The sequence below is a fragment of the Aspergillus flavus genome, chromosome 5 (genome assembly GCF_009017415.1).
Source record: "Aspergillus flavus chromosome 5, complete sequence".
Classification (NCBI taxonomy): domain Eukaryota; kingdom Fungi; phylum Ascomycota; class Eurotiomycetes; order Eurotiales; family Aspergillaceae; genus Aspergillus; species Aspergillus flavus.
In genome coordinates this window covers 3947759-3975412 of record NC_092408.1, presented here as the reverse complement: position 1 = coordinate 3975412, position 27654 = coordinate 3947759, and the positions used below count along the sequence as shown (strand labels likewise).

Here is a 27654-nt window from a genome sequence, read left to right as displayed (position 1 = left end):
TGAACTAACTACGGAGTACTACTAACTACTACTACTAATAATAAATGCCATCGATCCCACCTCTAACCTAAACCCTCGCTCGCCGTACTTCAACCCGGAGTACGTCTCACTACTTTTACATCCAGAAACATTTGAAGCTTTGATTTGTTCTCATCGTGTTCCTCGTGAGTGTTACTTAATTCCTACCCAAATCCCGCCCAGTGGCTTAGCACACTGTTGTTTCCATGTGTCGTTGCGCAGTGGGGTTGATCATGATGTCCCATAATGCCTGGTTCAAAATGACAAATCAGTTTCAGTCGGATAGTGTGCCTTGTGATGGTCATTTCAAATTCATGCTTGTTTCCTACTAGTCACTGTGGTTTTTCGCTATGTTCTTTTGTATGTCTGGTAGAGAAGGGCCACTATATGTTTTCGACCACGCAGACGCCCAGACTTTCGTCATCTGTTACCACTGCTTCTTGGATATCACCTGAATCTTGGAAATCATTACCTTTTGACCTACTCAGGTTGGAAGCAAGTTCTAGTAGGCTCAGTCACTAACACTCTCCTTATTTTCCTTGTCCAGCTCTTTCCCCTCGCTTCCGCCGCAATTCCTACCCTACGTCAGGCCTTACCAGATTTCGCCTTCCGCTGTCGCCGCCCTCTCCGCTCTAACTTTGGTCTGGTTTAATACCACATTCCCATACCTACAATCAAGCTGGCAGGGAATAAGCGGAGAAGTTTTTCGAGCCAGGGTGGGTTGCTGAACAGAATGTTCAGTGGCTCCTCGAGCCCACCCAAAGACAAGTCGAATTCAGTTCCACATTCCGGCGCTGTCGATACACAATCTCTAAGTGTACATCCCGAGGAAGGCTCTGCAGCCCAAACCAGCAAGTCTCTGCCTTCCGGAGGTTTCTTTACGAGAAGGACTAGCGAGGACCAGGCCCCTGCCGGGGAGAAGAAGCGCCGGAGTAGCACAGTCACGAAAGCGGCGACGTTTTTCACCAACGCTAAGAATTCACTGAGTTTGAGTAGTAGTCCTCGTGAATCTTCGTCGTTTAATTACACGGTTCGATCTCCGCAAACGTTGCAGTCGCTTGGGAGCATGGACCCGGCATTGAGTGTCCCACAAGGGTCATTGAACAACTCTGCTGGCGATTCGCTACCAACTCCTCGCTCATCGTTTAAAGTTGGTGTCACAGAAGATCGGAATCGAAAATGTCGCCGGACTATGGAAGATACCCATGCATATCTCTACAACTTTTTGGGGACCCCCGCACCATTAGCCCGGGCTGATGGCGAGAACGAGGCTGGTTCTTCCCTCGCACCCGATGAAGCGTCTAGTGTTGTTGAAACCGACAATGGGTATTTTGCCATCTTCGATGGACATGCCGGCACATTCGCTGCTGAATGGTGTGGGAAGAAATTACATCTGATTCTAGAGGATATAATGAAGAAGAATCCTAATACTCCCGTTCCCGAACTTCTCGACCAAACATTTACTACTGTCGATCAACAGTTAGAGAAGTTGCCTGTGAAGAACAGTGGGTGTACTGCTGTCATTGCCCTTCTGCGATGGGAAGACCGGATCCCCAGTTCGCATTCGGCAACTGGCTCTTCGGCACTCGCTCCCGCAGCAGCCGCAGCCGCAGCCGCAAAGGGCGATTCCAATTCAGAGGCCGATGACACACCCACTCAAGCAACTAGTTCTGGTCCGTCAATTCTGCCGAAACTACAAGAGAAAGCTATACGGCAACGAGTCTTGTACACGGCCAATGTGGGTGATGCTCGTATAATATTATGTCGCAACGGCAAGGCGCTTCGGTTGTCCTACGATCACAAAGGTAGTGACGAAAATGAGGGCAAGAGAATAGCTAACGCCGGGGGTTTGATACTTAACAACAGAGTAAACGGCGTTCTTGCAGTGACTAGAGCCCTGGGTGATGCTTATCTCAAGGATCTCGTTACCGGACACCCGTATACCACGGAGACCGTGGTCCAACCGGACTCTGATGAATTTATCATATTGGCCTGCGACGGGGTAAGTAGTGGTCTTTATATTTTTCATGAATGTGGCTAATGATTTGGATTAGCTGTGGGATGTCTGCACTGACCAGGAAGCTGTGGATCTTGTTCGAAATGTTCCAGACGCCCAGGAGGCATCTAAGATCCTGGTCGATTATGCTCTTGCTCGCTTTAGCACTGATAACCTTTCGTGCATGGTTATCCGGCTTGATACGAATCGTGTCAAGGAGGTCATCAACAAGACAGCTGAGCCAATTGGTGTGGCTGGCGATCCATCTATGGATGTCGAGCATGGCGTGAGCGAAGCAGACAAGATCATTGAAGGGGCAAGAAAGAGCATGGCCAATGCAGACATTGCCGACGATGGCGAAACGGCTGAGAAGGGCAAGAACGATATTCTGCATAAAATGGTCGATGGCGAGCCCGGCCCAGAGATGTCATTGGACGATTCTAATGATGCACCGACCGTCAGCCACCTAAACAAGACTAATGCAAATAACGGGATTCCCTAAACGTCAGGTAGCAACACCTGTGAGACTGACGTTGTGTCAGAAAGGGAGGATAGAAAGCTTTGAGCTACATCCATATCTCGGTACAGACAATGAATTTGCATCTTTGTTTCTTTGTTACCTTCTCTTCCCGTCCCTGTTTATATCAACAACCTACTGGCGTCGATCGCAGTCAAGGGACTTGGGACCTCTGGTAGCCCACGGTCACCGTTCTTATCTTCTTTTTTTGCCCCTTTAGACCCAAACATGTGGGTTTTACTGATTCTCCTTTTGTTCTGGTTCTGCACTCTTCTGTTTTCTCATCTACATATAGAGGCACTCGACCTCTGCTTTTATGCCATTAGTCGAAGAAAGCGGAACTGACCCGGTCGAATGTGTTCTACCTCCTCAGACAATGACTCCTGCTCCTGTATTGGTACATAACGCTGTAAATCTGAACCCCAAATTTGAAATCAAGAGAAGCTGTTATAGGTCTTGGTAGATAATCAGCGCTACACTAAATGTTCCACCATATATATTATAACTAGGTGGAGAAGTAGTAATAAATTGACAATCTGCTAAACGCCATTGCATCATCTAAAAATACAAATCTGTATATGCGAAGAACGAATACATCTTTCCAAGGTAATATCCACACAAGTTTCCATCAGCATTCAATACAAGTCTTCTATTGCCCTTAGGCCTTCTGCTCCGGCTGCTTCTCCTTAAACGTCTCATCAGCAAGAACTTCCACACCGTAGTTGCGCTTCTGTCCTGGCATAACGTGATCGCGGGACAGGTCGAGTTCACCGTGGCGGACACGCTCAGGCCAAGATTCGGCGAGACGAGCATCGTGGATATCAGTCCAGAGGATCTTTACGCCGTTGCCTTCCAGTCCGTTCGTGCTTTCAATCTCCTGGACCTTGTATTCGACCTCGGATGTGCTCAAGGTCTTTTCCAGCTCAGCCACACGTTCAGCTTGCTCGGCGGCCTTAGCCTCCTCCTTCGCACGAGCCTCCCTGCGGCGCCGTCTAGCAGTGCGAGTGAGGTATCCCCTTTTGCCATCAGCGAAACCATTCGCGATCTCCTCCTCCTGGATGGACAGAACGGCAGACACATCGGCCACACTGGTGGCCTTCTGGTCCATCAAAGCACGAGCGCGGTGCTTCTTCTCCATCAGCCAGCCGACCTTGTCTGCATACTTTTCGTCAAACTTCTTGGCTCCTTCGGGGTCTTTGGGCCGCTTCTGATCCAGGAACCTTTCGCTGATGGTGATCATCTCACGAGGAGGGGAGAGTTGGCGTTGCATGGCAAATTCGCGGAGAAGATGGTAGGCACGGAGGCCGACCTTAGGTTCGTTGAAATGGACGGAGTAGTAAGGCACCCACATGTCCTTTCGGAGAGTAGCGGGGACGGTCTTTTTGCCGTGGTATACTAGCTGACGGAGGACATTATTTTTCTAGAGAGGTATGCATCTTAGCATATGCTCCTGTGGATTTACAGGATGACCATTAGAATTAAAAGGAAGTCTTACCTCCAAATACCGCGTCAATGAGTAGACAACCTGGTTGGTGCGGATGTTATGATAGACGAAGATGTTCTTCCCGTGCGTAATGGCATTGATGGCCTTTCGTAACCGGACTCCCTCCTTCCACTGGTGTGTTTTGAAAGCATTCGAGTTCTGTTCCCGTGCTTTTCCCTGGATCACGCTATGGTTCTCGATTGGCGGGCGACGGACGACATTCCATGTCCCGATTTTGGTCGGGTCCAGGATCTTCTGGAACGGCTTGGTGACGGACTGCGAGGCCATTGCGGCCAGAAACGCACTGTTGCGTCTCTCTTATTAATCAATCTTGAGGGTAATTTGAGTAGAGTGTGGCCCCCTCTAGTGCATAGCGATTCGGGGAAAGGAGAGGTGAGGTGTGGTGAGGTTGATGGAGTGTCGGAAGCTGGAAAGAGAGAGCGCGCGGATCAATTTTTCGACGGGGAGACCGAACCCAACCAAACCAAATGGGCAAACCCGCCGCAACCTCCGCAGAGCAATGGATGCTTCGTGTTTAAGCTCCCATCATTCTTAATGAACCTTCGAGTTTAGCGCACATCTCCTCCTTGTTATACTTAATTACTGAACTTCTTACATTCCTCGCTATAGGCTTTGGGACTGCACATATAATGACTGCGCACATCAACTAAACAATCAAGCTGCCCCAATGTCGCTGACTATTACCTCGGAGGGCATAGGCCATGATGATGCTGGTAATCGTCGCGAGAGATGTTGGCTGTTCCCATCGGTAATTCCATCCTACAGTAGAGTGTCCGCCAATTGGTCTGGGGGTAAGCTGATAGGCTTGTTTTCTAGAATCGCAAGCTTCGCCATCTACAAGGCATCTCAATCCGTAATCTTGTTATCGACCCCCCGAGCAGGACTCGGGGAAAAACTATTGATGACGAAGACATCCCCAACTCGTTCCAATCGCCATCGAAGATCCTGGCTCAGGATGCGAGTCGCCCCCTGAACCACTCGCGCTCATTCACAAATCTCAAATCCGTCAATGCAGCCGGCGATAAGTGTATTACTCGTGAGCCGCCTCCCCGGCGACAGCCACAAAGGCGAAACACCTTACCTTGGAGCGATCCCAACCCGCGCACAAGACAAGTAAAACTGGAGGACATCACGAGGAGTCGGATGGCAGATACCTGGTTCTCCATGCATTGCGATAAGATCGAAGAACCGGTGTATGTGAGCGAGGTCGTGAAGGATGCAACGAACCCGAGCTTCCGGTCCTTCGACCTGAATATGTGCGGGCCCTTGGTTTCGCGATCGGATAATCTCACCCTCAAGCTATGGGCGAAGACGGCCGCTATGGAAGAGTACATGTTGTTGGTGGAATTGCAGTTACATCTACAATCCCTACAGTTTCTGGGAAAGTCGTTGGATAGCTTCCACCAGCCGTTACCGTCCAATTCTATTCTTTTCCATTTTGCGGACGGCGTCTATGGGAATCTGACGGATCTTCCACCGGTTTGGGTGCCTCTGCCTGCGAAACCATCCAAAGCTTCCGATAGGAATGCGCTGCCGACTTCGTCCTACGACGCGCTGATGCGGCTGGCAAACCTGGATGAGTGCATTCAAGACGCACTGATCACTAGGGAAAAGCTAGAAGCTCAAATAAGCTCAATTCTGGAGAGAAATCAGAAAGCTTTGGCCGTTACCAGCGAGGTTTCGCGAGCCCGGGATAGAGTGGCCCTGACGAAACAGGCGGTTGTGTCTGAGAGGAAACAACTTCGCCTGACTAGCAAACGTAAGGAAGAACTGATCGCTAGTTTACGCGCGAGGAGGGAGGCTATGGCGCGTGGGCGCCAGACGCAAGAAAGAGCTCGTAGTCATCTTCCCGATGCGCAGGAGAAGCTGCACTCCAGCGCTAAATTATTGGAAAAAGAGACAGAGGACACCAAGGGCCAAATCCGACGCATATCAGAGGATCTACTAGCCATCTATCCCATAGAGCCGATCCCTGACAAACCGCTCGCGTTTACAATCGCGGGCATTGCCTTGCCGAACTCGAACTTCACGGATATTCATCGGGACGCTGTTGCGGCCGCACTGGGATACACTGCACATTTGGTTTATCTACTGTCCTTCTATCTGTCCGTGTCCATGCCTTATCCGATAAATCCGTATCTCTCCAACTCGCAGATCCAGGACCCGGTGTCAGTCTCACTCCCACAACGGACGTATCCACTGTATCCGGTCAACGTCCATTACCGGTTCGAATATGGGGTGTTTTTACTGAACAAAAACATCGAATTCCTCCTGAATAAGCAGGGCGTACGAGTGCTTGACATCCGACACACGCTCCCCAACTTGAAGTATCTGCTGTACGTTCTGACTGCAGGGACTGCAGAAATCCCCGCACGGAAGGCTGGGGGAATTCGAGGCCTGCTACCGGGCCGGTTGACCCCCAGTATGTCGAGACGCGGGAGCGAAGACAGCGTTGCATACAGCGAATCCAACTTACCCCGGAAAATGATGAGTTCGTTGGTGAAGTCCAATGGGGACGTCGCGCTTGACAAGGGGAAAAAGAGTATCCCTGTCTTGAACACGACGTCTGCCTCCCAGGTGGCCTAATCCCGGTCCAGTCCCTCGTGGTGATTTGGATCTGCTTATAGGGGGCTTATCTTGCTGACCCGTGGCGTCTCCGCCGTGATTTATTTTTATTAATTTATTTTTCCTTTTTCTTTATCTTGTCTCATTACGATATGGGTGGAATCTATTTTGCATATGTAGCATTTGTGACGGGTGATATCCATGTTTTATGCATCTGTACCACTACGTATATTTTTCTGTTGATTTGCTGTCTATTTTTTTTTCTCTCTCTTCTTGTATTTTCAACTAGACATACAATTGGGATGAACGAACCAAGAAAAATAAAATAACGACTGGCGGGAATGCGAACCGACCGGGAATAGACCATTAGTGTCGAGTCTAATGGGGATTACTATTGATAACAGATATCACTGTTCAGGGAATTCATTGCAAATATAATTAAATTTGACGTTCGGCTACCCCGCATTTCCTTCCCCATTTATCGACTTTCCGTGGATACGGTGATTTCTTCCAAAATCCATTCCCAATTGCAAACTTGTCGGTCTGACTGACTCTTGTGATGGTTTGAAGGTGAACCACCCCGTTCTTTGTTGTGCGAATACAGAGGGAATTCCAATCCCATGGGAGAGAGAGAAGGCGTGCTATCGTGCCTGATAAATACCCGCTAACCCCACCGCTTTCTCACGGAGCGCTCGCTTTGCATCGGCTTTCTCCAACCCCCAACCTGACCATAATCCACTTTGTGCGCCGGCAAAGGGCGGCACTGCTGGAGGATTGGAGAACATGATGGCAGCAAGCAATGCACAACCTGACACCGGTCTCTATACCCAAAACAGCCAGAATCAGAAGTCCCCGTCGCCCCAAGCCCAGCATCGCCGCGGTTATCAGGCATGCGACCCTTGTCGGAAACGCAAGGTGAAGTGTGATCTTGGCAGTAAGCGCAGTCCTCACATCGCCATCATACGATGCCCCCTAGTACCTTAATTCGGTAGGATTATGACCGCTGACGAGCGTCGTAGGTGTCGATAATCCCCGTCCTCCTCCCTGTGTACGATGTCGTCGCGAAAGCAAGCGCTGCGAGTTCTCCGCCACCCGGCGCAAGCGCAAACCCTCGGAAGTCGAGGAGACCGTAGATGGCGTACTCCGACGTGATAAGAGAATGATGATCGGGGATCCTGCATCCAATGGTTCTCCTAGTGATGGATCGTCGTCCTATGCACAGCCTGAACCGGCGTCGTTTGAGAGCAATAGTGCCATTCCGCAGCAGAAGTGGTCGGCCGAGCGATCACCCACGACTACCACTCAGGTACCCCAGCCAACTACTACTACTACTACCGCCACCACCAACCATCGGTTCACGCCAAACACCCCTTCGTCTACGACACACTTCCCCGATGCACGGAATACCCGACTGGTGTATCCTTTGGGGGACCGAACAACCAGTTATGGTCTTGATGGCGGGCAAACCATGATGAATCGTACCGCGGTCGAGCTGCTGTCACCTGCAATCAGTAACAGCCATGATGCGTTACATCTGTTGTCCGAGGCTGCAGGACGGACGGAAGATCTCAATCGCCAAAGCCTTGAAAATCGTTATGCAGCCCGGCAGTCTGTCTCGTCTTTCAACTCACCCATGTCTCCTCTTACCCAGGCTGGCACCCCCCGAAGTGCAGGAGGCTCGTTCTCGAGACCAGCCCGGTCTGGAATGCAGATGAATAACTATTTCCCAACGACTGGATCGAGCTCGATCGATCATCAAACCTCTGATGGCCGTGGCCAGTCAGGTCCTTCGGAAGGTCTTCAAGACCCAGGCTTTGCGGATGCTGTCAAAGCTTGGTCACGATTGCGTTTCGTTCGTGCTGGCTGGCTTTCAGTTGAGGAAGCCATGGCTTATGTTGCATAGTATGTTATTTCCTTTCTTTCAAAGTATAACTCACTGACTTGGATAGCTACTACAAACATCTTGCTCATTTAAGCCCTATCGTCATTCCTGATTTCTCTCATCATTCTACACATCGTACTTTGCTCACTGACGAGCCCGTGCTAGCCGTTACGATTCTTACAACAGCATCACGGCACATGAAACCCAAGGGAGACGGAGCATATACCCGTTCCTTTTACATCCATGACCGGCTCTGGTCGTATCTACGTGGAATGATCGAGCGTCTCTTTTGGGGTCAAGAAAAGTTCGGTGGGGATAGTATGGGAATCAGTAAACCGCGTTCGTTCGACCTAGCACCCACATCGGCGAAAGTGAATCTCAAGGGCAATCTGCGATCGCTGGGAACCATAGAAGCTCTATTGGTCCTAACAGACTGGCACCCGCGAAATTTACATTTCCCTCCGGGTGACGACGAGAACACACTACTGGACTTGGATGCCCAAGGTCAGACTCGGCCCGAAAAGGATTCAGAAATGGACCCCGACAATATCCTCAACCGTAACCCGAATGCCTCTGCAGAAGGCCGACTTGCTTTTCAGAAGTGGCTGGAACCTGCCTGGCGGTCCGATCGAATGTCTTGGATGCTACTTAGCACAGCACAAGCCTTAGCATTCGAGCTGGGAGTGTTCGATCAAAAGAACGATGCGAAGGCGGCGAGCGAATATCCGGTTGAGCACACACGGAAGCGGCGGCTTCGTCGCCTCATCCTTGTGTACAACACGCAGAGCAGTGGCCGCATTGGTATTCCATCGATGCTTCCTCTCCCACAATATGCCAATGACATCCAGCCGACGAATGTAGCCAACGTTAAAGGCGGTGATGCGAACATCGACAAAATGCACGATTGTTGGATTGGAATTACGAAGATTATGTATCAGAGTAACCAGTTACTATTCGCGTCCAACGAACAAACATCAGAGTTGATCCGCAGTGGTCGATATCGAGATCAAATTGACAGATTCCAGCCATTCTTGCGGGAATGGCGACAGAACATTGACACACTTGATCGTAAGTTGCTATTATCTGGCTCATTGGTCAACGCTGACAATCTCAGTTGCGCCTCCGATGAGAATGCTCTTGATGATTGAGTATGAATATACTCGTAAGTTGCTCTTTTAACCCACGCTGTGCTGAAAACTGACATCGTTCAGGGTTATATGTCAATTCTTTGGCTCTACAAGCTGTAGTTGATCGGTGGACGACCATGTCGAACGAAGCCACCCAGAGTGCAAGGCCAGGGTCTGGGGCAACTTCAGCTAACAGCTGGTTCAACGTGCTCATGGAGTTGTACCGTGTCAATGAACAGTATATTCAAGAGGTTGTCGACGCGTCACGCAGGATTCTACAGACCGTACTGGAGGAGCTTATTCCTGGAGATCACCTCAAGCACGCACCTGTTCGAACCTACTTTCGAATTCTGTCCGGAATGATCTTCATTCTTAAGGTATGTCTACCATTTACAGGAGTTTTCTCATCTGGACTAACGAGATAGACATTCACTCTCGGTGCGAGAGAAGATGACGTTCGCGTTTCCTTGGACCTCCAGGACCGAACCGTGGAAGCACTACGGACGCATGTGGTAGACGATGTCCACCTGAGTCACGCCATTGCCCGACTGCTAGAGCTGCTCACGACCAGCATTCGTACCCGATTCTTGCGATTCGCACCGATGGATCGTGGCAACGACGTCGAGCACGACCGCGCGTCTGCACCAACCTCCCGACCCCAATCACCCCGTGCGCGTGAAAACCGCCGAGACGGCACGAGCAATGGCTGGACACCAGGGCAAAACACGACACAGAATCTGAGCTATGTCGACAGTAATGGTCACTCGACCGGCACTCCAATGACTTCGGTGCATGACCCACTGGCTGGAATCCCGGCACAGCCGATCAACTCGTCCAATATTAACGTTTCATTCATGCCCCCACCGCCATCCGTGTACCACAACTACTATGACCCGAATGCAACGCCCCCCGCAGGGGACCTGGACGGCTCGAACGTTCCATCGCAGTCGATGCAGGACTCTGGCGCCCTGCCGGACTGGTTTGCCCTGCCGCTCGATCAATTCTTCAACAGCTCCACCCTGGTGGATCAGGGTCTAGGGGGCACAGGACCGATGGTGGGCGAATTCGACATGCTCGAAGTCCTCCTTAATGAACAGTACGACGGACACACCGACAATCTTGATTCCACCGGCGGCGGCACCATTCCGTCTCAATTCTTGCAATCATCGTAAATCATATGAATCCACGACAGATATCGACCACCAGTCCCATAGGAATTGCAAATATGCAATGGATTAAAGGAGATAAAATACCCTAATGTACACATGAACGTTACGATATCATCAATTAAGTTCAACCAATAACATATTCATATTCATCCCTTTCCGTAGTCTTTTACAGGTCCACATTAAATAAGCAAAATTCAAGGTAAAATAAATAAATAAAGAAAAAGCCTCATAAGACCACAACCCACCCAACACTCCCTAATAACCCATCACGAAACAACTTAACCCCCACAAACCAAAGAACCAGAAAGGTACGTAACTACTGTAGTCTACCAATTCCACGGAGAAACTAATCAGGTAACCCGTGTCACACGAGTCAAAAACCGTTCCGTCACGTTTCACCTTATCTGACAGCTCGGAGATCGGCCGGAGATTTACCGTTACATTTAATGTTTAATCTGAGTGGGGATTTAACATGTGATTCGATTTTTGGCATCAGTTCAATTATTTTTGATTGTTAGTATAATATAGTATAGATTAGGATAGTTAGTAAACTTAGATTCGCGTGTATTCGATTGATGTAGGGGTTGTGTATTGTGTTGTCTTGGGCATGAGGGCGGGTTTGCTGTACGTGTGAGTGGAAGAGGGAGGTGGGGAGGGGATGTGAATCATGTGATAGATAGGATTGGAGTGATTTTGAAGGGTGTCCACTGTCCTTGACTCCTTGTATGTCTTTGTTTCGGAATGTAGATTGAGTTATGTCATTGAATGTTGGGCAGTTGCACTTGTAGGGCTGGGGTAGGATTAGAGTTTTGGTGGATTATATTCTGAAACGGGACCTGCTTGAGATTTAGTGCAATTGCATGGTGGAGGCATCCTTGTTCCTATCTAGTAAATTCGTGTCCATGGATGAGGTAGTGTGTATAATATGATGAATTGTGTTATGTAATTGAAAGCTGCCCTCTCGTGTAACGATCGACGTGGTCATATATACAGAGGTCCAAGAAGACAGCCGCAATCATCCATCAACATGTCCCGCATACCAAACCATCTCTCATAGATCAAAGTCACCATATACAAGAAGAAATAGATACATCGGTAGATCAGATTACTCATCTCCAACATCGAGCCGGATCACCCGCTAGGGGGTCGGTTCATTAGAGTTAGGCCGTGCATCAGAGCACGGGGCCCGCATTAGTCAGGCATTTAAGCCTGGGCGGCGAAGCCGAGTCTGGGACCCTGGGAGTCGAAGACGACGTACTGGCTCTTGAGGAAGACATCACCCAGGATGGAGAGGCCGAGACCAGAGTTGCTCTGAATACCGCCAACGCAAGTGGAGCTGCCCTCCTGGAGAGGGGCGTAGTTGATGTGCTTGCCAGGGATGACGGCGTTGTAGGAGCCGATAACAACGGTGAATTCGGGGAGCTCGGTTTCGCAGGGGAAGACGTAGCCTCCAGCGGATGCGTCGTTCTTGGCGCCCTGGACCTGCTTGTAGTAGGCATCGACGATTTCGTCATCGAGCATGACGAGGGTGGTACCGGTGTCTGGAGAGAGGTGTTAGTAGATGCCCAGACCTGGTCGATTTGCGATTGGATGGGGACTCACCAGCAATACCAGTGATGGGGGCCTTCTGGGCGTCGCCCTTTCCGACAGAGTAACCGTCAGCAGTGAATTGCCAGAAGCCCTGGGAATCGTCCACATCGGCATATGCGAGTTCACCAGTGAACTTGCTCTTGTCGATGAAGCCGAAGTCATAGGAGCCAGGAGCATGGTACTTCAGGGTCACGGCGAATAGGGGAGCGTCCAGCTGGTCCTTGACGGTGTCGAAGAAGGTAGTCTGGGGCTTGGGCTTGACTGTAGTCTTTGTCAGCACACACCAGTCATCAACACTGTGCAATCGAAGGATGCCTTACCAGTGTTGATCGAGCTGAAAGCGAGACCCAGCAGACCGTCATTGTTCTTGTCCTGAACAAACTGATCGCTAATCTTGCTAGCGGCCTCGACGGCCTGGCCCTGGGCAGTGACGCCGCCCACGGTGACAGTATCCTGATAAACGTCACCGCTGGCACTGCTGCCATCACCGTAGCTGATGTCCCAGCTGGCACCAGCGATCTTGGAGGCGTTTCCAGAAGGCTTGTAGACGTCGTGGCCGGTCTGCTCGGACTTGGGGAGCTCCTCGGAGAAGACCCAGCTGAATTATTATTAGTCGTGAATTTATGTGGAGAACTGTCTATTACTTACAGATCGGCCGAGCCAGTGTCGAAGTCGAGGTTCAGGGTCGTGCCGCCAATGTTGACAGGAGTCAAGTACTCAATGTCATTGGGCTCGGGAGAAGTCACGACAGTACCGTGACCCGAGGCAACAGCGCTCTTGAGGTGCGCAGGCACAGTACCGCCATACTTAGCAAGCGCCCTGCTGTAGATTGCGGGGAAGCTGGCGGTCTTGGGACCGACGCGGGCAGTCTGCCTGGTGATCTGGTTGATGGTGAATCCCCGACGAGCATGGGGGGAGTGAGAGGGACCGGTGGGCAATGCAGAGGCGACCGTGGAGAGGCCGACCGCGACGGCAGCGACTTTGCTCAAGATAACCATAGTGATTGCTCTCTAGACGAAATGTGGAGAAGACGGAACGAAAGACTGGATGTGAAAGAATGACAAGCACAAGCCTAGACGAACTCAGACTCTTGTTGGAGAGGATGGGAGAGTGATGAGCTACTCAGGGCAGCTGGAAGGCGCTCCTTTATAGCTTTGTCTACTCTGGTGGTCATCATGAAGGTAGTGGTGATAATCAACGGACTCCGGCTCAGGAGAGAAGCGGTCCACATCAGCAGCACTAGGCAGTGTTTCTCGTCTAGGCATGGAGCGACGAAGATCCTTGTCATCCAGTAAGCTTTCTTGGCCCAGTTACAAGCTCACCCACTACGATGTAAGAAGGGGTTGCAAGTGTGTTGGTGCCAAGATCCCAATGGATGAGTGTACCTGAATGGTGAGCTGGTTAGGCGAGAGGAACAAGCACTCTGCCCCATGTCTAGACCCTGGTAAAGGCAACCTGGTCCCGGATGCTACGGCGGAAATGGTCATTGCTTGTTTAGGACAAGACCTCTGGTCTGGTTCTGCTGATCTCCACCTCCATATCACAGATTAATTGAAGGGAACGGATATCTCCGTCTGGTGTAAAGGAGGACATCCATCGCCCATTCGATATCGGTCCGGCGATCGCCATTCATCCGGGCTGGCGTAGTATTGGAGGAGGGGGGGGAGGCGCAGGGGTACCCGGGTCGAGAAGGCCCAAGAGCAGTGAAGAAGGTGGTCAAGACATCAATGCAATCAATCTATTTGGGAGCCTATGAGGAGGACCGGAGGAAGGCCGAACGATGATTGAAGGAAATGAAATTGAGAGGGGGAAAGAAAAGGACCCACGCTTCAACATAGACTTGGGGTAGAAGTACTGTAGTGGTCTCTGATTGGCCGGGTCCCCTTACACTTCCATGCTAGTCCTAGTCTTGACTACTCGCTGGTCACCATTTCTTTCCGTCACATGGGCGGCGGTGCCTTAGACACGAGGCCATCCATTCTTTTATGGAGACGAACCGTCGGAGTCCTGAAGATCACCGTTTGTCCCTGAACGAACATCTGATATCTACATAGTCTACCACTATATTCATTTCAATTAACACCGGGTTCTCTGAAATATGTACATGAATGGAACTTTCTATCAAGGTTTCCATAATCTCGGAATTACCCAATTCATAAACATAAAACCGAGACAGCCAAATGACCCTGTCATATCAGACGCACGGTGAGATTCTTGTCGCGGTATCAGCAACCGCCCTCAGCCTCGGGCGATGTCACTCTGCCTGCGACCACTCGTCAATTCCCCACTCTCCTTATCACGAAATACTCAATTTCTCGATTTCTAAGGAAAGCAGAAGGTCTCCATAAATCAAGACACTGTTCTCTACGATCCAACCAGGTTTCAAAATTAAATGATGAGGGCCAACGCCGTGTTGAATATGGGCAAATCACCGCGCGCGACCTGATTTTGGTCGCTCTCCACTTAGCATGCATAGAAGACGGGGCAAGCGGATTGGGTGGACTGACAGGAAAGTCCCTAATGGTTAGGGCTGTCGATCACCGACGGATTCAGTGATAAGCGGCTCAATCAACGAAATCAGTCCATGGCTCCCTGTTGGTACCTGCCGTATCGGGATTGCCTATGGACAGGGTTCGAGCTTAATATTGGATAGTATCAACTATCACAATCTGCCTATAACTCAATTGTTCTTGTGGAGAGTCTTCTTGGAAGCCGTGTCTGCCGTTCATCTGGACCGAATGGACGGTATCTCACAAGGCAAGTATGCCCGTAAGTGACCCTCAAGCGGTTTTGTTTTACATATTCATGTTACTAAAATTTTTAATATAATTAGTTCTTAGTGTCGTGCGGCAAAGCTCCTTAACCTAAATAGTACAGAGTAATTGATAGCAATGGGAACACGAGCCATCCACATACCACTTCCAGCTAGCTTGATTGAGCTAAAACAAAAAAAAAAAAAAAAAAAAAAAAAAAAAAAAAAAAAAAAAAAAGACACTGTCCACCGTCATATTACCCTCAGATAACGACTTCTGCAGGGACCAAGAACGATGGCGAGATAATGCATAACCCTAGTAGACAATGACGAGCTCACTAGTTCTTTCAACAGTGCAAAATAAGAACCGTTAATATTATCTAATAGCGAACCGTTTATCTCGGGATAAGTTAGTCAGATGCTTGTCTCACAATCCAATATATTCCGTCGGAGCTAGCAAACTTGCTCCACTTCTGCATTTTCCGACAATCCTACACACTGATAGCCTGATGGACGGACCGCCGACGGCAAGGATTCAAACTTGAGGGTTACTCACTCGGAGCTAATCTGGATTCGCTCTGCAGTGGCACCAATCCTCTGTCATCGGTCGTCTTTTATCAGCGGTCCATCATTAACAGACGTATGATTACCAAGAAGTTCCACTGCATTTCCATATGATTTGTCTCGGAGGAGGGAATTAACCATGTCCACTATCTGCTCGGTGGACTTCATACATTCGGCCGGAACCTGGCACCATCTCTCTTCACTCATGATCCCGGTTTTGACAACCCCGCGATTAACACAATTGACAAGCACTCCGTTGTCCAGGAAAAGGTGCTAGATTATGGATTGCACGAATCCAACAACAACGTGCCTTGACGCGGTGTAGGTCGAAGAATGATAGTCTAGGAACAGGACGCCGAGGGAGCACGACATGATCAGTCATTTCCGAGAAAAGTCTACCTCTAGGTAGGTGGTGTAGATCACCTTGACAACATTCACATGTATCAAGCTGACTTCATGACAAGGTGATGATGACCCATCCTCGTTCGTTGGATTGCTAGTGAGGAATGAATCGCTCTCGATTTGCGGTACATTGGCAAGGACTGATCATACAATAAAACAAGCAGCATGATCGGCATGGGGAGAAGAAAGTAAATGTAGATGTACTAGAATCCAGTCGACCATATCTCTGCCATACGGCCGCAAAAAGCCTGCCAGATACTCTTATAGGCGGTGACGTTCACGAGGGCAAATACGCCATTCAGCTATGCAGCGATATCCTCCCCGGTAGGTGGTTCGTCCACCATAGCGATCTGCCATGCTAGGGTTGAAGGTGACTTGCAGACGGCAAGGCCTATGCCAGAAGCTATGCAAGATAACATTAGACAGACGGTCTCAAGTTTATGCATACTATGGCATTCAGTCCAACTCACCACCACCGGTGACTAGCGCGACTTTGGCCATACTTCTTTGGTATACCCAAAATCCTGCTTCTGAACAGATAGGCCATTGCTGCGGAATTGCGCAAATCGGGAATACGGCCTGAAAGGTCAGACGACAATTCTTCAACCAAAACCTCGCCTCTCAATAATAAGTGCCTCGCATTACATCTGTACTTGGAGGCCTCAATGTCTGATCCAATTCCAGTCGCCCCAACCGAAGAAGATATAAGAGGCAACGTACACCAATCTAGCGAGTGTAGAAAACGGTAGGCGCCACCAATGCATCTAAAAGCTATAATTGAACCCTGAGCAAATTCTTGGAAGGAGTTGGCAAGTATATACAGTACCTCAGATATAGATTCATCTGCGCGTTGTAACTAGGATATGACGCCAATTTATCTTTACCATTCCTAGAACAGAACTTTGTAAACAGGTAAATCCATACACTACCAGTCTTACGACCAGGAAATACTAAAGCCACGATTATAGTCCAGAAACTTTCGAACAAGCCCTCTTCAACAGGTCCTAAGAAACTCAAACCAAGATCAAGAAAACGCTTCCCGTCCAACCCATAAGCTTCTCGTCAACAAGCTTAAACTCCACAGCCGTAAACTCCTTCTTAGCCACTAGACCCAGACTTCCAAGATAATAAGGACCTCCCTTGTTAGAAAAGCTTTTGGTCAAGATAGAGGAAATACAAAATATGTGGTTCAGAGGTTCAGCAGAATATGTCATATTGTCGGTTTAATTGTACGCTTCGTATTTAGTGTGGTTTTGTGACACCTGCAACTGATTATATATAATTCCATCTACTAGTAGGAGGACGGAAGGAACCCTTCGTCTGCCCTGCAAGTCCCAGCCGCCAATAATATGCGAACGACGTACAAAACCCGGTTGGTAAGTAGATATAGCCTCTATTTTAGTCCTTAAGGTGTAGTGTAGGCTATCTGCAGTTTTGTGCCGAGATATTTACTGTGCTATTGTGATCTTCGCCTTTCATTCTTGAGATGTAAGAAGGAAATATGAGTTTAGAGTAGATTGTAGATGGTAAATTATAGAGTTATGACCTAAGATATTACAGTACATATATGAAACAGGGATATCTTGAAAGTTGAAAAAGACCAAACCGAGAACTTGGACAGACCAGTACTTACTACTTAACGCCCCGTTTCGGCTTTTACTGCGTAATACGGAGTATACAACTGCCCTAGCGCCTGTAGCGAAGGCCCAAAGACTCCTATCCTGGTTGGTTCCAACACAATCTCAAATACCCGCCGTGGCTAACTCGTTCTAAAAGCCCCGAGAACTCTGGTGGACGTCTGGCGCAGGGCATGAAACAGGTTGGCGACTGGAGCAGCTGGACGCACAGAGAGTGGACTTGGCCATAGCCTGGATGGCTCCTTAATCACCATCGAGGATCAAGGATCTGGGTCTAGGCACTAATGGAAGCCCGGCAAATCCGCACGGTATTGAAGCGAACTACCGTGATTCGCTATAAGCCGGACCTGACTAGTTAAGCGAGTCGACCCAACCTTTCCTAATTCGGACAGTTTGTGATCCATCCACCACTTTCAAGTTTCTTTTGTAATGTCCGATCACGTCAATTCAATATCAGTACACAACTTAGTACGGATACATTTCTTCTACATATTAGGCTTAGATTAAGCGGGTTATAAAACTGCAAATATAACGAAACTACTATCTTTCTTGGAAGGTTCAATTCTAGTGAATGACATTCATATATTAATATCTGTTCGAAGTTGTGTATCGATCTTAAATTGACTTGATCTGGGATAATATAAAAAGTGGGACTCAGGATCACAAATTGTATCATGTTTTCTGCATCAGGAAAGGCCGGATCGATTCGCTTAACTAGTTAGATTTGAATGAATCGGGTTCTCTTTGCATGCTTATAAGTTATGATTTTTTTCCTGAACTTCTATCTGACAGCTTCTGGCAAGCGTTGATTTCTTCGATAGACAATCAGTCGTTCCTTCGTTCCTTCATTCTTTTCTATTAACTCTAGTCATTCCTTCTTGAATCATTCACTTCTCAATATGCTCTTCAACAATCCCTCGACTATCCTTGTGGGTGCATTGGGTTGCATGTCGCTTTTGTCCCAGCGGGCGTATGCTGCGCATATTCCTTATCGTCACCGACATAGCCAACATAGCCCTGGAGGCGTCTATGATTCTGCTCCACCAGTCAGCGCCTGTGGAACCGGCGCTCCAACTGCCACAACGACTGTGACTGTAACTGAAACCATCGATGCCAGCTCAACGGAGCTGAACGTCATTACTCCCACGGTTGTTCCTGCTTCCTATACTACTGTGGATATTTCCAGCTCCAGCTCCAGCTCCACCTTTACCAGTGTCGTCGCCGTTTCCTCTACGTCTACATCTACGTCTACGTCTACGTCTGTGTCTGAATCTACCTCTGTCTCTACCTCTGCCTCTGCCTCTTCGTCAGGCAACAGCACTTCAAAGGCAAAGGTCATCATCCCGTACTATCTATATCCATCAACCGGCGCGTGGACACCCTTGGAAGAACTGTAAGTCTATCTCAGAATAGCCGATATCAGGTTAACTGACCGAATAGGATCGTTGCCAATTCCGATGTCCAATTCACCGTCATCATCAATCCCGATAACGGCCCTGGCTCAAACACTGCCTCCGATGCGAACTTCCTTACCGCAGTCCCCAGACTCGCATCCTACAGTAATGCACTGGTCCTCGGCTATGTGAGCACTCAGAAAGGAACTCGAGACATCTCCGAAGTCGAAAAGGATATCCAGACCTACGCCGCATGGCCATCAACCAGTGGAAAATCCTCCTTCGCCGTGCATGGCATCTTCCTCGACGAGGCTGTCGCGGATTACAACGCCGATACCGTCACTTACTATAAGAACCTGGCTTCGACCATCACGAGTAGTGACGGACTTGGACCAGACAACTACGTACGTTAAGCCCTTCCATAGTAGTAAACTAGATCACTGACCGATATAGATCGTCACAAACCCCGGCGCAGTCCCCGACGAAGCCTACCTTGATATCCCCGACTCTACTGTCATTTTCGAGTCTGCATACAGCGAGTTCCAGTCCGCATACTCGGCCAACGAATTCGAGAAGGTCAAGGGACTGGATCTGGGTCGTTTCGCTACCATGGTTTACGGTATCCCGTCCGATGCCGACCTATCGACGTTGATTACGCAGCTGCGCAGTATCTCCAGTCATACATATATGAGCAACCTTGACACGTATCTAGCCTATGATTCTTTGTGGAGTACGGTGGTGTCTTTGCTGTCTGCTTAAGTCAGTCTGAGTGATGAGTAAAACGATTGGCATGCTCTGATCGTTTTCCCGGTCTTCCTTCTCAATCTCCGATATGCCATCCAATATTGAGTTAACGTACCTTACGATCACGATCATGGTCTTCAACGAAAGCAAATTGTCCTCAAGGAATGGATCGTTCCGTGGGGTTTAGGTCTTGAACTTCTACTACTGAATCAAGTAGAAAGCTTCAATTTGTTTCTGTTTTGTTTTTGAATAGAAAATAAGTCATACGAAAAAATCCAAATGAAGAATATTCCTCTAAAAGAAGTTTTAGTTTCAGAAGACAAAAACACATCCAACCCTCGAAAGTTCGTCAAAACCTTGTATTCTCGGGTTTCACAGAGATGGAAAATAAGCAACTAAGGATTTATATCATCGTTAAGTACAGCCTAGAGTTAATCAGCCACACTATAGCTCCGCATAATTCATTACAAGAGGTTTTCGATAGACCCGGGAATTCATACTGCAACCCACCCTGCACTTCACTCCCTTATTCATACCGGACTATACTATCCATGTTTATGTTGAGTTCAATAGCGGTGAAAATCCTATACTTTCCCGGGCATCACCATACCCATCAGGATGAGAGATCGCTCATTGAGAGATTATGAACTTGTGAAATATGAATGATAAGGGCAATTCATTGCATGGGCTTAGCTTTCAAAGAAGAAGATTGGCGTTTGGTGTGGAAGAAGATCTCCATACGATCATGCGTATTGGAATTCAGATCATCATGGGCTGCTTATTATACTGTACAATGAAGAGAAGTAAGGGATGGCAGATAATATGATTTCCCATACATTCACATTTCACCCGCCTGCCCTACCGGAACAGATACCCCTAAATAATATAGGAACTTGACAATGTCTCAAAGAAGAGGTGGGACTCAAATAAAATTGCATGATTACTTTGCTGGAAGCAAGGGCCCACACAACAGTGATCTATGTGAAATATATAGAGATGGCCGTCAGGGCATTCGCGTCAGGGCGGTCTTAACACATACAAAGGGGATTCAGTAGAAGAATCAAAGATCTATAAAAGCATATGACACCGAAGTAGCATTGAAATCTATGTCGAAGCGACCTATCACGAGATTTGCATCTTTAGGAAGAGAACTATATTATTCTTACTTTTCTGTATTTACAATGGAGGCGCTGCTATCCTTGAATCCAAGCCTCGTAGGAGTTAGTAAAGTTCATGACGTTTATATTCTGAAATATGTATTAACTTAGTAAAAAAAGTAATAACTTGGCCCTGGGAATTACAGATACAAATACAGCTATTAGTCATAGCCTCGGTAGCTTGTTATTCAGTATTAATTCACATATTCTTATATTTAACTGTAGTAGTGGAGTTATGTCCTTAAATGTACATTCCATGTACGAAACGGGGATATCTTAAAAGGTGAAGAAATCAAAACCGAGAACCTGGACAGACAGTAGCAGGAAACCCGGACGAGAAACAGCCGTGTACCGAACACCGACTATGCTCCGCGGACCAAAATATGTAGAGTTATATAGTCTTAATTATGCACAAGAATAACCTGCAGGATGGGCCGTTAGCCCCTGTGCAATAAGATTCCGTATGAACAATACGACACCAGTACTCACCCCATCCCATATAAAAAGCAGGGACGAACGAAAACAACCAACGCCCCTCCCATCCTGGGACCCCAAAGCATATATGTGCAGTTCGAACTAGTCGTCTGTGACGATGATCATAATTCTTGAGTGTCCAAGCCCCATATCTCGTAGCGTTTTACAACGTCCCAGCCCACCCGTCGCACCCGACGTCTCCATACACGGCCATTCGTGAGTGTTGTTGGCAGACAAGTGTTGAACTCCGATACCTCTATGGGATTTTCGCGCGACATGCCCTTCTTAGGTGGTGCGCCTGGGTTCAGCTCATGTTCTCGCCTTCGTTTGCCTAGCAACGAAGGAGTCTGGCTTGTCCTCGGTGCTGGCCCTAGGGGCGGGGTTTGACAGACTGGGGCTGGAGTCAATATACTGGAGGCACCTGTTCCGTCGTCTTTATGTGACAATCCATTTTGGTAAGGCTCTCGACATCCATTGACCTCCTCGCCCACTAGATCGGCCGGGGATTGTGATTGGGATTCAACGGTACGCTCAAGGGGAGGGACAGCGGGGATTGTATAGTAGTCCAACAGCTCGAATGCTTTCCAGCCGAAACCGAAAAATCTCAGCTGACTGAATACCTGTGGATCCGCGAGCGATTCAGAGAACTTTTCAATAAGAATATCGTCGTCGGCTTCCACGATATCTGCGAGAGATAATGCGGATGCGAATACATCTTCCGCCGGACATGACGATAAGCGCCCCAAGCTCGCTTTCGGTGGCCGTGGCGTCTGCGGCGACGACGTAGCACCGGTTGGAACTAAAAGGCGCACAGCAACTAGGTTACGGAGGAATGGGAGCAGTAGCCCTAGTGTCTCCATGCTGGAAAATTCTGTTGCAAAAGCAAGCTGCTCAAGTTGCGGGCTAGAGTGAACAATACGCGCAATCGTATTTGATGATAGCGGCCAGTAGGAAGGGAGCAAGAGATGTCGTAGAGTTGCAGCGTGGTTTATGATTATGTTATTGAGGTAGGCATCACGGATGCTGGCCTGCAATCCGGGAGAACAAGATGGGGTGGTGTCGGGAGTATAGGCTGGAGCACTGCCTGGGTTGTTATGATTATGGTCCACAAAGGGTGGGGTCGGGGCTGGATATTCCAAGTGCTTGGGTGATCTCATATCGTTCGGATTGGGCGTTGCATTGACGAAATACAATCTTTCCAATCCAGTGAAATTCCCTAGGAAGTCCGCATGCCTTCTATTGAAACGATCCTGTCTAATGCTCTTGATCCTGATGATATGAGGCGGAGAAATCGGCCAGGTACTGTCAACAAATGTGTTCATGAAGTTGCAGTCGTCCGATTTGACATTAGTAAGGATGGTGACATCTTCGACTATGGTTTGATCGAACGCAAGATTGAACTCTTCGGTATGAAGAGCGTACAAATTCCGAAGCCCTATCTTCTTGACTCGAAGAGGCTGCTTTGCCGATATGCATTTGCGGAAGTAGTCATGGACCATGACGCTGGGCTCTTGCTCTTCCCTCATTCGAGGTGACCAGTGCAGGTTGAGTTCTTGCAACTTCTTAGACTTCCAAAGCAGAGTCGAAATGTCGTCTGGGTAGCAGAGAGGGTCGATATCGGTGATTTCCAAGCGCCGCAGATGAGGCATTGGGGGTATGACGATCGTCGGTCGAGGGTGACGGCTCGAGGGGAACCGTATAGTCAGCGAAGTCAGCTTAGGTTGTTGCGCCAGCCCGAGGTAGACGGTTTCTAGCATCTTGGTATTGAGCTCCCAGCTGAAGCTCTCCAGCTCTTTCATCTTATCGATAGCCGCCCGCACCACAATATTCAGCATCATGGAGGAATCTGTCACCCGACCAATGCGCGCATGCTCTTCCAGCTCCGACTCCCGCCAGTTTCCCCGGAGCGTCAGCGACCGAACCAGCGATGCGTAAGGACGGGTGATAATGGCGTTAAGGCCCATTGAGAAAGGGCTTGCGCTTCCCATTCCTTCCGGCTGATCCCCACGGTATCGGATCCTATCGTAGGATGTCAGGGTAATGCTCTTGTAGAGCTGCGGGAGCGTCATGTAGTTGAGGACTCGACATGTTCGGCATAGACGAGCAAGGTCGCCAGGATCTTCTAACTGTAAGGATTAGATTTTCCAAGTTAGCTTGATCGCTTGCGCATTCCACAACAAGATTAAGTAAGACATACGTGGGAGATAATGGACGCGATCAAATTCAACGGTAGAACCATCAACGACGCTCCGCGCGGTCGATCTGTTGTAACGCTGGCGTCAAACATATTCCGATTGACAGCCGCCATGGTGCGACGCCCAGAGGCGATGATGTCGCTGCATCGACTAGCGAGTGAGTTGGATTAGGAGGGCGAGTGCACTGCGTTGTACAGCGTAAGGCATCGATCGATGACGGCAGTCGGCGGAGAGCGGAGAAATATGAGTGGAGAGCCTTATTTTTCTCTTGGACCACGCGAAGGTTTCCTCGTGAAGCTAAGCCGCGCCGATCAGCTCAAAGACCAGAGTCCACAAAGAAGACCCTGACCACCTCCGGAAAATGGTTCCCTTAGATTGGAATACTCCGGTCGCTCTTCGTCGAAATCTCTTTAGGTCAATTTGAGGAATTTCACACATTCGATCCGTTTTCCCTCAAGACACTCTCGATGTCTATTTTCTAGTATCTTTGGGATGTAACGAAGTTTAGGCAGAGTCTCCACGTAAGCCAGTAGTGAAACTACTAGTGGCCCGCATCAAGAATACGAGAATATCTTTAGCTTAAAAGCGATACTACAGGAGCTAAGCGAATCAAGAAGTCAATCCGAAATTTAAACTTAGGGATAAAGTACTAAACTTCTCGTCAAGCTAGTCTTAAAGTGATCCCAAGTGTTTCTACCCGGCTCTAGGGAAAAGAATCTGCGTCAGTCCAACCAAATGAAATCAGATTAGCATGTACAGCATATATAATGGTAGTAAGTATATCTTGATACGTAAATCCCATGGGTATCTTTTGTGCACCAAACACCCGTTTCGCCACTGTATTGAAACCTTGCTCAAACCATCGGATGGCAGTGTATTAACCATAAACTCTTCCCAATGCCGCAAACTTATGCCGGTGCCCTATACCAGTCCTGATAGAATAAAAAGAGGAAGAAAAGAAAGAAGATCAAGAAAAGCAAGGCCCCCGACAGATACATCCAGCGATACTCCCGCTAACCCAAGAATATATCAAAGATTAATGTAAATAGAAAGAAAATCGACGATAAGGATCATCATAAATCGTCTAACTCAGACGGACAAATGCGCGGTCCGCCAAGGAAATATGGACTAGAAAATGAGCCCCAAAATCCTCACCGAGGTCTAGAATTTTCATTGGTGGCCTGACTGTCATTCGGTGAATTGGTCGGCTGAGGATGTTGTGGTGATTGCAACCGCTCAGGCGCAGACTGATCTAACTCTTGAGTTGGGCGATACCTTTCAGCAACGGAGGGTCTTTCAGGATCGACGTTTGTATCATAATAAGCGTTATCAGTCGACAGCGGATAAGGATGAGATTCACCAGGTCCCACAAGCGCTGCCGCTTCAGGGTCATAACGTAATTCATATTCGCCATAACCGAATTCTCCTTCGTTGGGCGTTGCCCAAGGCGCAGCTGTGCGAGCCTGTGGTTGTATTACCCTTACCGGTAAGTCAGTGCGATTTGGTCGGGGTCGCTGACCTGGGGATGGCTCAAGAAGACTGGACTCCGTGAACCACTCGGGTGACCATGTGTGCTGGCCGCGACGCCTGGCGGGGATGACCGTAACCGGCAACGGAGTATCAGAACCTTGCCGTCCAGAGCCGGGCCTCGGTTTGCGATTGAGTGCAAATAAACGATTGACCACGGGTCGCGACGACTCCTGCTCGCTAGTCTCCCCGTGGTACAACTCATCTCCATCTCTACTAGGGTCCTCCTGTTCCTCTTCCGCTTGTGCTGAAGCAACTTCCTTAGGTAGAGACGCACGCCTGCGCCTGAAGGGGTTGAGTATAGTCCGCCATCGGTCGTCCACGTTGATAATCTGGGGCGACTCTTCCCTGGTCTGCTCCGCTGAGACGCGCTCATGAGCCGAATTTGATCGATGCTCCTCTACGGCGGTTTCCAGTTCCTTGACGGCAACATCGCCATAGTCGTCGGCTTCATTTTCTTCTTCCATATGCGGCATTGCGACCGGCGGTGTAGGGCTGGAGACAGGATGGTAATGTACATTGTACACGGTGCTGGCAGCGCTCGTGGTGTCCGCCCGGCTGACAGGTGTAACAGCAGCGGGCGGTGGAGTAGGCCGGGCTGCTCCCCGGTGACGGGGGTCATTGGAAATGGCAGGGTTTTGTGTGTCAGCACGAGTCTGCCGGTTACGGCCCCCAGGATGACCAACTCGAGTGCGCAATGGGCGTTGAGTCAACCCCATCATTCCTCCCCATCCTGAAGATGTGCCTGTACCTCCTCCTCTGTCATTCCTATTGTTTTGGCGAGGCCAATCGACTTCTTCAGAAGGGGTCACTTCAAGCATTTCATCGCCATCGAAAATCTCCCTGCCGAGTATACCATCCTTCCTTTCATCTCGTTCTAATGCTTCAATGCGTTCTACCCATTCCCAAACCACAACACTGGCTGCCGCCGATCCAACCCACCTGATGTATGTACCCCAGCCAGCGACCTCCGGCTTTGCGATATCCAGAACGAAAAACACAACTGGTATTAGAACCGCGCATAAGGATAAGAGGGCCACCAGGCAGATATTCCTCATCTTCGGGTGGAAGAACGCGAAACGATGTTTGGATAGCGAGTAGAAGATAACCCATGCCGCATAGAGCAAATTAAGAGCAAGCTCAAAAAGATAACTGAGTGCGGGTATTGCATCTTCATATAATCGAGGCCTTGTAGTGTTGCTCTGGACCAGGAATTTATCCAAAATGCTGAATATCGTGTCCAACACAATCAAGGCGAAACCGGCCCATTTAATCATGACCTTCTCTTTGTGTCGAGGGAAGAGTCGAATCAGGGTTTGGACCTGGGCAAGCCAGAGAAAAGTGCTCGATATGACTCTGATAACGCGAATTTCCATGCCGTCAATGACCTCTGAGGCAAGCGCATCGGCATCAGAGTAGCCGTGTATATACTGGTCCTCGGCCACCTTGAATGAATCGGCAGTCGCAATTGTCAACGATATAGCAACGAGCAGCGCAGCTACTTTCTGCAGCCATGGCCGGCCACCAACCCCCACCACCGAGGAATTGCCGCTATAGGAGCCACTGATCATGCCATGGCGACCTAGGAAATTGGCCCCACCACCAGGGCCACCAACATAAAACGTGCGTGGCGTTATAAGAAGAATAATGACGAGAAGGTAGCTAACTACTGTTGCGCAGCCGATAGCATATAATTGGGGAGTCACCGAGGCGTAAAAGGGGTCACGGGTATCGAGCATTGGAGATGGACCTCTCGACGCGGTCGCCGTACTCGTGCAGACTGGCTCAAAAACGGCATTTTCTGATAGAGCTATCGAGTAAGAGAGATTCAGATAAATGTAACCTAAAAACGTTCACACACGGTCATATTAGCCAGATTTCAAAGACCAGATAACTCAGGCAACCAAATTCTTGCACGGGAGTGACTTCGTGCAGAACCACATCTTCATTTGCAGCATACCTTCACTGGGGAGCACAAATGGAGTACATCCGGGTTGGTAAGTCTTCGTAGAAGACGTTGTCGGTTGTGCCCATATCTGGCGAGGGGCTAGACGAACGTCATCCCCCATGGTCGGACGGTCAACCTGAGCAGATAGACCACGCGGTTGTAGTCACTCATATATGCCACAGGACCATCCGAGTTACTCTCACCATTCCCAGCAGAGGAAGCATCCAAGTTAGCTTTCAAACCTCCATTGGCCCCGCGTGCTCAACCGAGAACTTGAAGAGTAGATGCCGAAAGGCGGATCGGGGAGTGACAAAAAAGGCGCGATGGCAAGGAGCACAAGATTCGAGTACACGAATCCAATCAAAGCTGTATATGCAGATAAATCGAACGAGGCGATGCAAATTGTTGAAACACTAATCGGTTGAGATAGGTGCGAGCGGAGGTCGGGGTCAGAGAGTGGTACATTTTCAATGAGAGTTCACTCCATAACGC

General features: G+C 49.0%; 8 protein-coding genes across 8 annotated transcripts; 4 read left to right on the top strand and 4 right to left on the bottom strand.

Annotated features, from left to right (window-relative positions):
* Positions 1-751: 751 nt before the first annotated feature.
* On the top strand, positions 752-2516 carry F9C07_9134 (phosphatase 2C-like domain-containing protein; the record flags this gene model as incomplete). The annotated part of the gene is made up of 2 exons (XM_041293369.1): positions 752-2020; positions 2073-2516. The coding sequence occupies 2 exons, from the start codon at positions 752-754 to the stop codon at positions 2514-2516; spliced, it is 1713 nt and encodes a 570-aa protein (XP_041148290.1).
* A 673-nt stretch (positions 2517-3189) lies between these two features.
* On the bottom strand, positions 3190-4302 carry F9C07_9133 (mitochondrial 54S ribosomal protein mL67; the record flags this gene model as incomplete). The annotated part of the gene is made up of 2 exons (XM_041293356.1): positions 3190-3951; positions 4027-4302. 2 exons carry the CDS (start codon positions 4300-4302, stop codon positions 3190-3192), a joined length of 1038 nt encoding a protein of 345 aa, XP_041148289.1.
* Positions 4303-4702: 400 nt separating this feature from the next.
* Positions 4703-6621, top strand: F9C07_9132 (putative UV radiation resistance protein; the record flags this gene model as incomplete). The annotated part of the gene is made up of 2 exons (XM_041293368.1): positions 4703-4783; positions 4852-6621. 2 exons carry the CDS (start codon positions 4703-4705, stop codon positions 6619-6621), a joined length of 1851 nt encoding a protein of 616 aa, XP_041148288.1.
* A 599-nt stretch (positions 6622-7220) lies between these two features.
* Positions 7221-10781, top strand: F9C07_2070500 (uncharacterized protein; the record flags this gene model as incomplete). The annotated part of the gene is made up of 7 exons (XM_041293367.2): positions 7221-7238; positions 7357-7534; positions 7620-8502; positions 8550-9550; positions 9597-9644; positions 9694-9986; positions 10035-10781. 7 exons carry the CDS (start codon positions 7221-7223, stop codon positions 10779-10781), a joined length of 3168 nt encoding a protein of 1055 aa, XP_041148287.2.
* An 857-nt stretch (positions 10782-11638) lies between these two features.
* F9C07_2285429 (acid protease) lies at positions 11639-14462 on the bottom strand. Its single transcript, XM_041293355.2, has 4 exons — positions 13017-14462; positions 12689-12966; positions 12381-12629; positions 11639-12319 (listed from the first exon to the last, which is right to left on the bottom strand). Exons 1-4 carry the CDS (start codon positions 13364-13366, stop codon positions 11982-11984), a joined length of 1215 nt encoding a protein of 404 aa, XP_041148286.1. The 5' UTR covers positions 13367-14462; the 3' UTR covers positions 11639-11981.
* Positions 14463-18503: 4041 nt separating this feature from the next.
* On the top strand, positions 18504-20365 carry F9C07_2285428 (spherulin 4-like cell surface protein). The gene is made up of 3 exons (XM_041293366.2): positions 18504-19116; positions 19164-19521; positions 19571-20365. The coding sequence occupies exons 1-3, from the start codon at positions 18623-18625 to the stop codon at positions 19874-19876; spliced, it is 1158 nt and encodes a 385-aa protein (XP_041148285.1). The 5' UTR covers positions 18504-18622; the 3' UTR covers positions 19877-20365.
* Positions 20366-21422: 1057 nt separating this feature from the next.
* F9C07_1715792 (uncharacterized protein) lies at positions 21423-24146 on the bottom strand. Its single transcript, XM_041293354.2, has 4 exons — positions 24040-24146; positions 23690-23984; positions 21508-23618; positions 21423-21440 (listed from the first exon to the last, which is right to left on the bottom strand). Exons 2-3 carry the CDS (start codon positions 23798-23800, stop codon positions 21615-21617), a joined length of 2115 nt encoding a protein of 704 aa, XP_041148284.1. The 5' UTR covers positions 23801-23984; positions 24040-24146; the 3' UTR covers positions 21423-21440; positions 21508-21614.
* A 639-nt stretch (positions 24147-24785) lies between these two features.
* F9C07_1715671 (PalH/RIM21-domain-containing protein) lies at positions 24786-27541 on the bottom strand. Its single transcript, XM_071508334.1, has 2 exons — positions 27175-27541; positions 24786-27057 (listed from the first exon to the last, which is right to left on the bottom strand). Exons 1-2 carry the CDS (start codon positions 27281-27283, stop codon positions 24839-24841), a joined length of 2328 nt encoding a protein of 775 aa, XP_071364630.1. The 5' UTR covers positions 27284-27541; the 3' UTR covers positions 24786-24838.
* Between the last annotated feature and the right edge of the window lie 113 nt (positions 27542-27654).

Coding starts and splice junctions, on each gene's coding strand:
- F9C07_2285429 (XM_041293355.2), bottom strand. CDS start 13,366: ATGGTTATCTTGAGCAAAGTCGCTGCCGTCGCGGTCGGCCTCTCCACG. Junction 12,630..12,688: donor TTTCAGCTCGATCAACACTG/GTAAGGCATCCT, acceptor CAAAGACTACAG/TCAAGCCCAAGCCCCAGACT. Junction 12,320..12,380: donor CCCCATCACTGGTATTGCTG/GTGAGTCCCCAT, acceptor ACCTCTCTCCAG/ACACCGGTACCACCCTCGTC.
- F9C07_1715792 (XM_041293354.2), bottom strand. CDS start 23,800: ATGGCGGCTGTCAATCGGAATATGTTTGACGCCAGCGTTACAACAGAT. Junction 23,619..23,689: donor TCGCGTCCATTATCTCCCAC/GTATGTCTTACT, acceptor TAATCCTTACAG/TTAGAAGATCCTGGCGACCT.
- F9C07_2285428 (XM_041293366.2), top strand. CDS start 18,623: ATGCTCTTCAACAATCCCTCGACTATCCTTGTGGGTGCATTGGGTTGC. Junction 19,117..19,163: donor TGGACACCCTTGGAAGAACT/GTAAGTCTATCT, acceptor CTGACCGAATAG/GATCGTTGCCAATTCCGATG. Junction 19,522..19,570: donor GACTTGGACCAGACAACTAC/GTACGTTAAGCC, acceptor TGACCGATATAG/ATCGTCACAAACCCCGGCGC.
- F9C07_1715671 (XM_071508334.1), bottom strand. CDS start 27,283: ATGGGGGATGACGTTCGTCTAGCCCCTCGCCAGATATGGGCACAACCG. Junction 27,058..27,174: donor ATTTGTGCTCCCCAGTGAAG/GTATGCTGCAAA, acceptor GAACGTTTTTAG/GTTACATTTATCTGAATCTC.